This window comes from Agrilus planipennis, unplaced genomic scaffold (assembly GCF_000699045.2).
Source record: "Agrilus planipennis isolate EAB-ADULT unplaced genomic scaffold, Apla_2.0 scaffold95, whole genome shotgun sequence".
NCBI classification, from domain to species: Eukaryota; Metazoa; Arthropoda; class Insecta; order Coleoptera; family Buprestidae; genus Agrilus; species Agrilus planipennis.
This window is the reverse complement of record NW_020438861.1, coordinates 499,891-511,980: the sequence shown is the minus strand read 5'-3', so window position 1 is coordinate 511,980 and position 12,090 is coordinate 499,891. Positions and strand designations below refer to the sequence as shown.

Sequence of the window (12,090 nt, the reverse complement as noted above, 5' to 3'; positions counted from 1 at the left end):
ATATATATATACATAGTAAATAGTGCTCCTATGTATAGAATCTATGATTAAAAAATTGGTTTATTCTACTTCCGAACTGCTGAGTTCAATGCTTTTGTCACTTTCGGGTCTGGTTGAATAAGGTATTAATCTATCTGCTGCGCAAATGTTCTCATATGGTTTCTGTGATCGTTCTGTTTCTGGTATATCGGTTACAACATAACGATCCTGACCTAATACTCTGGATATGATATACGGTCCACTATATTTAGGCATCAATTTTCTGCTTTTTCCGTCATTAACGTTTAGTTGTGTTTTTAATAAGACTTGTTCACCAACTTTATATTGACGCGGCTTAACTCTTTTTTTGTCATAATAATGTTTCTGCAATTTTTGTTGTTCTTTGATAACCCTACCTACTTCTTTTCTTGCTTCATGACGATTTTCGAATCTGGTTACCTTCAGCGGCAAGGTTACTTTCCGTGTAAAAATGAGTCATCTATACCACGAGGTCTAAATCCAAAGAATAGTTCAAAGGGACTTTCGTTTATGCTTTTATTAATTGCACAATTTATTCCCTATCGAATTTTATGAATAATTTCATCCCATCTATTTTCGTCGTTTACCATTGTTCGAAGACTAAGTCATCTTTCAACCTGTCCATTCGCTCGAGGTGTTGTCGCGGCTACATTACAAGTTTGATAGCTAACTGTTTACAGTATTTTTGAAATTCGTTGCTTGTATAACAAGTACCCCTGTCACAAATGATTCTACGCGGAACACCAAAAGTGTCAACAATACTCTCAACGAATTTTATCAAAGGTTTTGTCTTTGTGCTTTGCACGGCTTTGAGAAAAACGAATTTTTTGAAACTGTTAGATACCTCTCATATTTTATCACTGGTCCATGTTATTTAATACCAAAGTTATGTATCTAATGTTAAAAGTGCACTTTTCAATAACTTCTTTCAAATAGGTAACACTAATCTTAAACTTATCATATTTCTTGTAACTTGTATTCATTTCGTTTTCCATTTTTTTGTGTCATTAATTTGTAGCCTGGTCTAGCTTAAAATCACCCCTTTTCTCATATTTCATTCTATTGCTGTTCGCTTGTTTCTGTCATCTGTGCACTTAAAACCTCTAGTTTATCGCTTGTGAGAAAACTCAAGATTCTTTTACATATCCATTTCAGTTTCAAAATTCATTATTGATAGATTTATTGCAGTTTCACTTGTCAACCTTATTTTTCTATGTCTCAACGAATACCGTATGTAAAAAATGTCTAAAAGCATCTTGGGGGTAAAAACAGTTGTATATTTAAAAACATATTCAAGTCAGTTAGTCAGTCAGTTGCAGTTTAGACCTTCACTTAATCAGAACCTTTAATTTTAACATTGTACAACCATCACTGTACCAAAGTAAGGGACAAATAAATCAGTTTAACTTACTTCGCTCGCTATTTTTATTATTAAGAAATTGTTATTGTGTCGGCAAACACATAGAAAAGACTGCCTGGTGTCAGAAGCCCTGACAAAACTGTCTACTGCAACAATTAAATACTGATTTTTCGCTTTACTAGGGACAAAAGGGCCTACTTAAAAACAACTACTTATATAATTCTTTATATATTAACGCATTTTGGGAAACCAGTAATTCTGTTTTACAGCATCTAAAGTTTTGTCTAACGCGAAATGGCCTATGCAGTATGAAATTAACCTACTACTTGTCGTCGCCCAAACTTTGGTACCACCCAACAATTTCCTGATTCCGTCTTTTTGTAAACTTTATTTTGTTCTAAAAGATACCCTCTGTGGATTCGTCTTTCTTCTTCATCTAAAGGAATTCGATTAAGTACGTCTTTGAGATATTTTACTCTACTGTCTTGGAATTGAGCCGATAAAACCCAGTCGCCTTCTGTTATGTTTATAGTTAAAATTTCTAATTCTGGTTCCGGATTTGGAATTGAATTTCTACTAAGGGCGTCTACATGTACCATTTTTGTTCCCTTACGGTATTCTATTGAAAAGTCGAATTCTGATATTATTATCCGCCATCTGGCGATACGCGGAATTAAATCTCTTTTTACTAGTGTTGCACGGAGTGCATTACAATCCGTCACGACTTTAAATTTTAAGCCTAATAAATAAACTCTGAATTGTTTTAAAGTATTGACAACAGCTAATGTTTCCAGTTCGTATGAGGAATATCGCAGTTCCTCCTTTGTTGTTTGACGGCTGAAATAAAGTACCGGTTTTAAAGTATTGTTTTCTTGTTTCTGTAATAGCATTCCGCTAATTCCCATCTTACATGCTTCTGTATGCAATTCAGTTTGCGCGGCAGGACTGTATATTGCTAGTAACGGTCTTGTCAGTTTTTCTTTAAGGTTTTTAAATGCTGCGTCTTGATCATCTCCCCAATTGAAAGTAACGTTTTTTTTTGTTAGGTTTGTGAGGGGTCGAGCAATAATAGCAAATCCTTTTATGTATTTTCGAAAATATGAAGTAAGGCCTACAAATTGTCGTACCTGGTGCACATTTGTTGGTATAGGGAAATTTGATACTGCTTCGATTTTCTTATTGCCCGGTTTTATACCGTCTTTACTGATTTATTGTCCTAGATAGGTTACACGATAGGAAGTCAGATAAGTCAGGATGGAAGGAGTAGTAGGGATATAAAGCAGAGGATAGCGCAGGGTCGTGGTGCTGGTCACTTCTATGCTCGCGAACGGTTAATTTAGAAATTCGAAAAAGGTTGTTAAAGGTGTATGTTTGAAGCACGGCGTTGTACGGGTGCGAAACATAGACAGTAGGCGCGCCGGAAAAGGTTAGAAGCTTTTGAAATGTGGTGTTATAGGCGGATGATGAGGATAACGTGGGTAGAAAAGGTTAGAAGAGGTATTGGAAAGAATAGGAGAACAGAGGACTATGGAAATCAATAAAAAATAGGCGATCGGTTGGTAGGACACCTTCTCAGGCATGAAGGTCTAGTCAGAGACATATTAGAGGCAGAAACAGGAGTTAAGAGGGGTAGAGGTAGACCTAGATTAGATTATTGTTCGCAAATATTTAGGGATGTGGGTTGTTTTAGTTTTAGGGAAATGCGAAGTTTAACTCAGGATAGGAAAGAGTGGAGGTACGTGTCCAACCAGTCTTAGGACTGACGACCTTATGATGATGATGACGTTAATGTTCTCGTTTGTACTAGAGGTCATTACGTGAACAGGAGTGTAGGCGCTTGCCACCATCAGGTGAACCGCTTAAAGGCAGACGGCTAAAGTCTCGATCCAAGAGTCGACCTCCTGATTGGGTTTGTTGCATATATTTCAAGTACAGAGCAGACGCGAAACGCTGTTACCAGCATTGCACATCTTTGGTAGCCAGAAGAAAAACACCGCCGTCAAAACGCGCGATGGTTTCACTGTGGTAAGCAATTACACGCTGCAAATAACACTTCTATCGCTATCTACAGAGCTGTTCGATGGACAGTGGATTTTGGATTTCATCGTCCATTCACGTGGATATTTTGGAAAGCAGACGTGCCGTATCCAATTTTAGGTCAGGCGTATTAGCGCATTTTGATTTAGTGCCACATTTGAAATGCAAAGGGTTGGTCGACAACTTAAAAATTATTCCTACTGTGTTTAGTATTAGTTTAGTCTACCCATATCACTCCTTTGCGCATATAATCTCGAAATTCCCACGTGACGTTCTATATACAGCAATAACCAGTCCTCCCATAATGCATATACGAGGGTGGATTGATAAGTTTCCGGCCTGACCAAGAAAAACAAGGTTTTTAAAAATTTTTTTTTTTTATTTCTCAACATAATCTCCTCCAAGGCTGATACATTTCTCATAGCGGTGTTCCAGTCTATTAATGCCATCTCTATAGACTGATTCGTCAAGCTCCTCAAAATAACCATTTACAGCTTCGATTACTTCTTCATTGTCCGCAAATCTCTTACCGCCAAGCCATTTTTTGAGATTAGGGAACAGAAAATAGTCACTCGGGGCTAGGTCTGGAGAGTAAGGAGGGTGCGGCATCAATTCAAACTTTAGATCGTTGATTTTAGCCGTCGCAACGATTGACGTGTGCGCTGGTGCGTTATCGTGATGAAACAAGATTTTTTTCTTCGCCAGATGAGGTCGTTTAATTTTCACCTCGTGGCTCAAACGTTGCAATAAGTCTGCGTAGTATTGACCAGTGATAGTATTACCCTTTGCAAGGTAATCAATGTATATAATACCTCTTGCATCCCAAAAAACAGTAGCCATAACCTTGTTCGCCGAAAAAATTGTTTTTGCCTTCTTTGGAGTTGGTTCCCCTGGTCCAATCCACTGTTTAGACTGTTCTTTGGTTTCAGGAGTGTAGTGGTGGACCCACGTTTCGTCAACGGTTACGAATCGACGCAAAAATTCGCTTGGATTACGCTTATACAATGACAAATTTGCGGTAGAAATGTTTTTTCGAATCAATTTTTGGTCGACTGTTAGCAAACGCGGCACCCATCTTGCACAGAGCTTTTCCATATGCAAATGTTGGTGCAAAATATGTTGCACACGTTCATATGACATCTTACAGGTCTCAGCTATCTCACGCACTTTCAATCTGCGGTCTCCCAGCACTATTTGATGAATTTTTTCGATCATATCTGGAGTTGTGACCTCAACGGGGCGTCCTGAGCGAGGCCCATCAGAGGTGCTCACACGACCCTTTTTAAACTCGGAAACCCACTGCTTAACGGTTGAATATGACGGGGAGGATGTCCCCAGTGTTGAGTCCATCTCTTTTTTAATTTCCTTCGGCGTTAACCCCTTCAAATAAAAGTATTTGATGACAGCACGATTTTCCTGCTTTTCCATTTTTACGAAAACCACAGAGGCGTCTTGTTCAGCGTGCTGTCAAACCTACACTAGCAAGGAGATCGGGCTGAAACTATAGCTACAAGCTATCCAAGGATGGTACTATAGAATGTCACCTCAAGGTAGGCCTAGTGGCGTCATCTCTTGGTTAGGCCGGAAACTTATCAATCCACCCTCGTATATAATACTCCTATATTGCTAGTTCCCGTAAGTGGAAGTGTAACGGGGTAAGTGAATCAAAAAACCACTACTTTTCTCTCTTTTTAGATTACTCGACCCGTTGTGCGTAATCGTCACGAGTCTGGCGGGGTAAATGGTGCGCGCTTATAGGCATGTTCAATTGCCGAGCATGCGCGTAATACTCGAAGTAGTTAAGAGAGAGACACATATATGTCTGCACCGTTGGGTCGGCATCGTATTCTAGACCCAACTAGCAATATAGGAGTATTATATATATGCCATAATGCAACGTGCTCGACGCCTTGCGCCGGAAAAATTAAAGAGATTTCAATCTTTTTGGATCTCATCAGCGCGTCGCAGGCAGCTCCGACAGAACACAGACCAACTGTATTTTCTAAAACGCACTGTTAAGACAGCAGGTAAAAGTTGGTCTGTGTTCTGTCGGAGCTGCCTGCGACGCGCTGATGAGATCTAAAAAGATCGAAATCGCGATCCGCGTCTGGCAGTTTCGACAGAATACAAAGCACTTCGAATTATTTTAAAACAGTAAAAGTTTGGAAAATTAATTGGAAGAAAACAGTAAAAGTTTGGAAAATAAATTGGAAGAAAATAGTAAAAGTTTGGAAAATATAGTGGAAAAAAATTGTGAAAGTTTGAAACGTGAATTGGAAGAAAACAGTAGAAGTTTAGGGAATAAATGGGAAAAAAAATTTAATAAGAATATTCAAGAAACAGAAGAGAAGATAGAAGTGCTGGAAGAATTGATGCCAACGTTGCAGCAAATTTCTTCCTGTACCCATGTACTAAAACCGTTATGGACTCAGTGGGACTCAATGGTTTTGGAGGTTGGCATCCTGAAGCGAGTTGTTGAAAGTCCAGATGGAGAGGAAGATAGGAAGCAATTGGTTATTCCTCGAAACAATGTTAGAGGGGTGTTGTAGTATCTTCATGATGGACCATCTAGTGCCCATTTTGGAGTGAATCAGACGCTTGGGAAAGTGCGAGAACGATTTTATTGGGTGAACTGTAAGGAAGATGTCAAGAATTGGTGTAAGACGTGTATCACCTTTGCCGCGAGTAATGGACCACAGAAAAGGCCAAGGGCGCCAATGCGTCAATACAATGTCGGTGGCCCCTTCGAACGAATCGCAATCGATGCGGCGGGTCCATTCTCAGAATCCGAGAAAGGTAACAAGTACATCGTGGTCGTTATGGACTATTTTACCAAGTGGGTTAAAACCAATGCCCTTCCGAACCAGGAGTCGGAACGATAGTTGAGGAGCTGGTGAAAGAGTTGATTAGTCGTTTTGAGGTGCCCTGGGAATTGCACTCAGATCAAGGGAGGAATTTCGAATCGGTTATATTCCGTGGAATATGCGAGCTCCTAGGAATAAAGAAACTCGAACCAAAATAAAATAATTCGAAGTGGTCTATTTTATTCGATTAAGCTAACGTGCCTATCACGTTGAGGTTGGCTACGCCGGGATTCGTTTTCAGTAAGTAGATATCCATACAAGTGGACCTTGTTGGAGCATACGTAATCCTAAAATGTAGCATCGTGCTACAGATGGCGCTTACTGCGCCGTTTGTAGTATTTTCTAAAACTCGAACCACTCCACTCCATCCACAATCGGACGGCATGGTTGAGCGAATGAACCGTACCTTGACTAAATATCTCTCCAAGGTAGTGTCTGATCACCAAAGGGACTGGGACCGCTATTTACCTTTATTTTTAATGGCATACCGTTCATCTGTTCACGAAACGACTAGCGAAACGCCTGTCAGTGTCCTTTTTGGAAGGGAGTTACGACTACCTTGTGACCTCAAATTCGGCTGTAAGCCAGGAGATGACTTGACTGATGAAGATTATGTTACAAACCTCCGAAGAAAGCTTAACAATATCCACGAGTCGGTTCGTTTGCATACGCATATTGCTAGTGACATGATTAAAGAAAACTACGATATCAAAGCTACAGCAGGTGGTTACCAAACTGGAGATCTTGTTTGGTTGTATAATTCTCGTCGTCGTCGTGGACTATCACCTAAGTTCCAACAGAATTGGGAGGGACTCTATGAGATAGTGAAGAGGATTAACCACCTCAGCTAGCGAATTAAGAAAACTTCAAATGGGAAGCCGATGGTAGTCCATTTTAATCGCTTGGCTCCATTCGCCGGTGCAAATGAAAAACAACTACGTAAAAGACGAAAGCCCTGAATAACTGTATTACGTTCCTAATTCCTAACCATTAATTAAATATGTGTCACCATACGATATTTCACCTCATCCTCGATTACAACGAAAAAAAGAGACTAGAGGTGGGAAACCCAGTAATAACAAAATAAAAACAACGTCTTCGAATTAGAGAATTCACTGAATCATCTAAACGGAAGCTTCAACCTAAAAAGGGGAACCACCCATAACAATTGTAACGCACCAATTTAATAAAATTACTACTACCTGTCTAGAGGATATTAATTTACCTACCTATTAAAATTTACATAACGTTAGCTTTTTCTTTCTTTTGTGTTCTTAATACCATATCAAGGTGTACTTGCAATAGTACTGCATGCTATCAGCAATGAACAAAATTTTTATTCAATTCTAAGCGAGTATGATTGAAAAAAGGTAAATCCAAGTGTAAATTACTCATTTGACCCAATTATCTTAGGCAGAGATACACAAAAACAACCAATCATCTCAGTTGTGACAAGCCCAAGTTATAATTTATCGAAGTATTACCACGAAGTTTTAAATAGTCACGGAAAAAAAAGATAACCACATCAGAAGTAGCATTGACTTTATAATCAAGAATTTTTTCATTTTTACAAACATTCTTTTAGACTTGGTTAGTAAAATCATAGAGAATAAATGGAGAGAAATTAGTGAATTCACTTGTTTGCCCAAAGACGATTTTTTTAGAATAAAATCTACAAACATTTAGAACCTTAATGAATGCACCTCTTTCTTGTGTTTTAGCTAATTTGATAATGGAAGCTTTTGAGGAGATTCAAATGAGTAATTTAGACTTTGATATACCTTTCTTTTATAAAAACATTGATGGCATTGTAGCATAGTTCAGAGGGAGTCGCTCGGCGTAGGAGAGGCTTACCATTAAAACACATGTTTTCCCTTATACATATATTATAGATTCAGCATAACTACTGTTCAATTAACTTATGCTGAAAAAGCCACTTGAGGGAGATTAAGTTAAACGGTCGTACCTTTATTCTTCCTGGAGGAAATTATCCGCTGCACGAAGATCCGATAACTTGTTTGATAAGGCATTGCCAGTTAGTTAAATCTGCATTAAAGAATAACTTATATCCTAAAAAAAACAGACCGCTGCACCTTTAAACAGTTACACATTCACGAAAAAAAAAAAGGAATATGAATGCTTAGAATAGTGTGTGTAAGAAAGAGAAAGACGATTGCTGAGGAGTTGTATGTAATAAATCTGAAGGTGATCGATGAGGGGGTGGGTGAAGGAAAACCTGTATTCTACTTAGGTTAAATGGATAATGCGAGGGTGCATAAGGAGTTACAGTCAGAGAGAGAGAGTAACATTATTACAGCTACCATTACTTTTTCATACAATATTCTTTTCCTTTAATTCTATTTATTATTTAATAAAGTAAAATAATCTCCGAACTCTTTTGATTCCCTAAAATTAGAGGCACAACTGAGATCAATCGATCGAAAAGCAAGTGATGAACAAAAAAAGAAAGACGTGGTTAGACAAACCATTATTGCTGTGTGTCTCGAGTGTTGTTATTGTTTACATCATCACCACAGTAACCTTGCAAAAAATGAAGGTAGAGGAGTTAGGAATTCCTGCTGCTGATCCTAAATTGATCTTCTGTAGAAGACTGCATAAGCAACAAATAATGCCGACAAATCTAATGGCAATTACGAAGACGATGAAGAAAGAAATGATGCCCAAACATCAATGTTGACGACAATAAATGTGACGATGAGGACAATGACGAACAGAACGACGTGGAAGACGACGACTAAGACGGCGCTGAAGACGATGGAGATGACGTTCAAGATTAATTCGCTATCAAAGAGTGAGTTAAAAAGAAACTGCATCAGCAAGGATTATTAATCGAAGGTGATACTGCAACTTTCAGGAATTGTTTACTTAGAGAGATGTCAGGCAAAAGACAACCAAAGCACTACTCACAGCCGATATTTAGTTTCAAAGATGTCGAAGATACCCCTGAAACTTTCAACGATGATGACTACGAAAATGTCGCGTACTGGATCGCTAATTTTAAAGAAGTTGCGGAAATGTGCCAGTGTTCAGACGTCTAGTTGGTTATGTACGCTAGAAGTCATCTGCTTGGTTCCGCGAAACTTTTTGTCAAGTTTGAAAATGTCGAAAAAAATGGAAACAGCGCTAAAACGAGAATTCGCAAGGACAATTAATAGAATGGAAGAACATAAACAACTGAGTTGTATAAAGGACTAATCAGGCAAAAATTACTAAATGTTTATGTATCGAGTGCTAGAGCCAGAAAGTTATGCTGATGCAGAGTTAGACTGATGTTGTTCTGACTCGGGTCTAAGGGCTGTCGTCTGTTGGAGTTGCTTCTTAACGTTTCACTAGTACGAGTGGCGCGCTTCTTCAGAGACCCTTCTGTCTCCGATGCTGAATGCGGACTGGTAATATCTCTCTGTTTTTTCTTTTTAGATTATTCTCGAGGAGGGGAAATCTTCAAAAGACACCCCCTGAAGGAAGGTAATGTCGGATTTTTACCGACTAAAACGCCTACTCGAGTGGGGAGATAAACCCTTAAGGATACTCATCCCCGGGAAAAGAAAGGATGGTTGGGATTTGGGAGATGGTTAAGAAGGGAAAATGGTTAAGTGTTGGGGGATTCGGGAATAGGTGATCCACCTCGGAAGTGATGGATGGACACTAGACGTACTTGTCAACATAAAATCCGATGGATCCCTGGGCCACACTGTGTATCGCAGGCCTACACACACCGATTGTTACCTCAGTAAAGACTCCAATCATCACCCAGCGCAGAAGCGAACCATGTTGAAAACCGTTATTCATCGAGCTAATCGTATTTGTGAAGCTTCTCTTTTAGATCAAGAACTCCGCCATCTAGATCAAGCTCTTCAATCCAATGGCTATACGTCACAGGAGATCAAACGTGCCCTTCATCCCAGGAGAACTGCACCAGAGACACCTCAACCACCGCCCGTAGGTTTCGCCTCCCTACCATACATTAAAACGGTCACGGATTGTATCTGGAAGTTACTGAAGCGTCATAACATCAGAACCTTCTTCAAACCGCTGCGAACCTTATTAAGAACAGCTAAAGATCCTGGAAACCCTTTAACATCCGCTGGTGTTTATAGAATCCCTTGTTCCTGCCGAGGAGTCTACGTGTTGCTACCAGAAAACGCAGCATCAAAACGAGAATAGCCCTAGCTGAGCATTCAATAGGAGACCCGAACCATGTTATTAACTACGACGGAACTACGGTTTTATCTACAACTTCACAATATTACGCTCGCTTGCATAGAGAAGCTATTGAAATTTATAAACATCCGATTAATTTTAAAAGAAAAGGAGAAGGGCTTCGTTTGAAAAAAGTATTGTACCCAGTCCTAAAGAAAACTACGCAGAAAGCGCCGAACACACTGACAAACCATTCGAATACACCGAGTGTTCATCGGATGAGTCCGATCTGATCAGTGATCAGCCAGCTCTCCACCCAGTCGCTGCTACTGAGGATGTCAGCCGCAGTAGCTGACGAAATATCTGGAACCTTTGCAAAGACTTCCGACCTCTGGAACAACGTGTCGATCAGCTGAAGAGTCCTTCACTTTCGATTGGACAATTCCTGACGGACGTTCCACTAAAAGATCACGAGTAATGGGAGGATGTTAAAACGTTTTCCCCTTTTCCGCTTTAATTATTACACAGCATGGAATCTCTCCACGAATTTTTAAAATTAATCAAAGCTATCGGTGAAGTCATCGCTCCATTTGACGGTTTTCTAGAAAAAGTAGATAGGTTTATTTCGGATCGTGATAATTTTCAAGCAAATATCTTTACCATAACTTCGGCCTATACAAATTTAAAATTTCGACACATGGTAAGTAAATTAACCGACAGAGCAGAATCTGCGTATTTGGTAGAAAAGCCAAGTGATTGGTCTACCCTAAAGGCCTTTATTACGACAAAATTCAAATGTCCAGAAAATGAGGACTTGTTATTTAACTAATTAATTTCATGCGTTAGGAAATCTAACGAATTAGTTGTCATTTTAACTAAACTGGCAGGCAGTTTTGAAGGTGATCCGATCCAGAACGCATTGATGAGTCATTATAAGAAGCACTTTCAAATTATCTGTAGGTGAACCTTATTATTCTGACTTAAAAATAAGACGACCACTTTCACTATCTCAGAACCTTAATTATTGTAAAGAAGTAGATAATGAAAACAAGAAATTAGAGATTTATAGGCAAATGGCAGGTATATCCAAAAAGCCACACCCACACAACACTCATACACAAAAACAACAACCACAGACAAATTACTTGGCACCTTGATAAAATGCTAGTTCAATGCAAAGACAATCCTTTACCAACCTCCAAACCTTTCAACAAATTCCTAGACAACAATTTCCTTTATTAAATAGAAATACTCCCTGCAGACCTTTTATTGCCCCTAAGCCTCACCCTCCAACAACAACACAGGAATAGTCCGCGAAACAAATTATGAGTCGCCACGGGACGCCTGGCAAATGTGAAACACATTGTACAAGTAATATACATAAAAGAAGAGATTACGACAGGAACTAAATATGGCATAATGAAAAAATAAAATATGATTTTTTTCCAGAAAATGATGACTGTTTATTTATATAATAATAATAATAATATATTTATTTGTTTGTGGAATTTTCCAATACAAATATAAACTAAAACTAATACATTATTTTCTATGACGTTGCTACATTTAGGCGGTATTATGGTTTAGTGTATACATAGAAAATTTATTCGCATAACGCAAAACTCCTTAGTTTCAGACAACTGCTAAAAA

General features: G+C 38.9%; 1 protein-coding gene across 1 annotated transcript; it reads left to right on the top strand.

Annotated features, from left to right (window-relative positions):
* Positions 1-9,850: 9,850 nt before the first annotated feature.
* Positions 9,851-10,464, top strand: LOC108735900. The gene is made up of 2 exons (XM_018468120.1): positions 9,851-9,915; positions 10,005-10,464. Exons 1-2 carry the CDS (start codon positions 9,851-9,853, stop codon positions 10,462-10,464), a joined length of 525 nt encoding a protein of 174 aa, XP_018323622.1.
* The last annotated feature ends 1,626 nt before the right edge of the window (positions 10,465-12,090 follow it).

Excerpts from the sequence above, each read along its gene's own strand:
- LOC108735900 (XM_018468120.1), top strand. The coding sequence starts at position 9,851 with ATGGTTGGGATTTGGGAGATGGTTAAGAAGGGAAAATGGTTAAGTGTT. Across the intron at positions 9,916-10,004 it reads GTTGGGGGATTCGGGAATAG|GCCTACACACACCGATTGTT; the intron begins GTGATCCACCTC and ends TGTGTATCGCAG.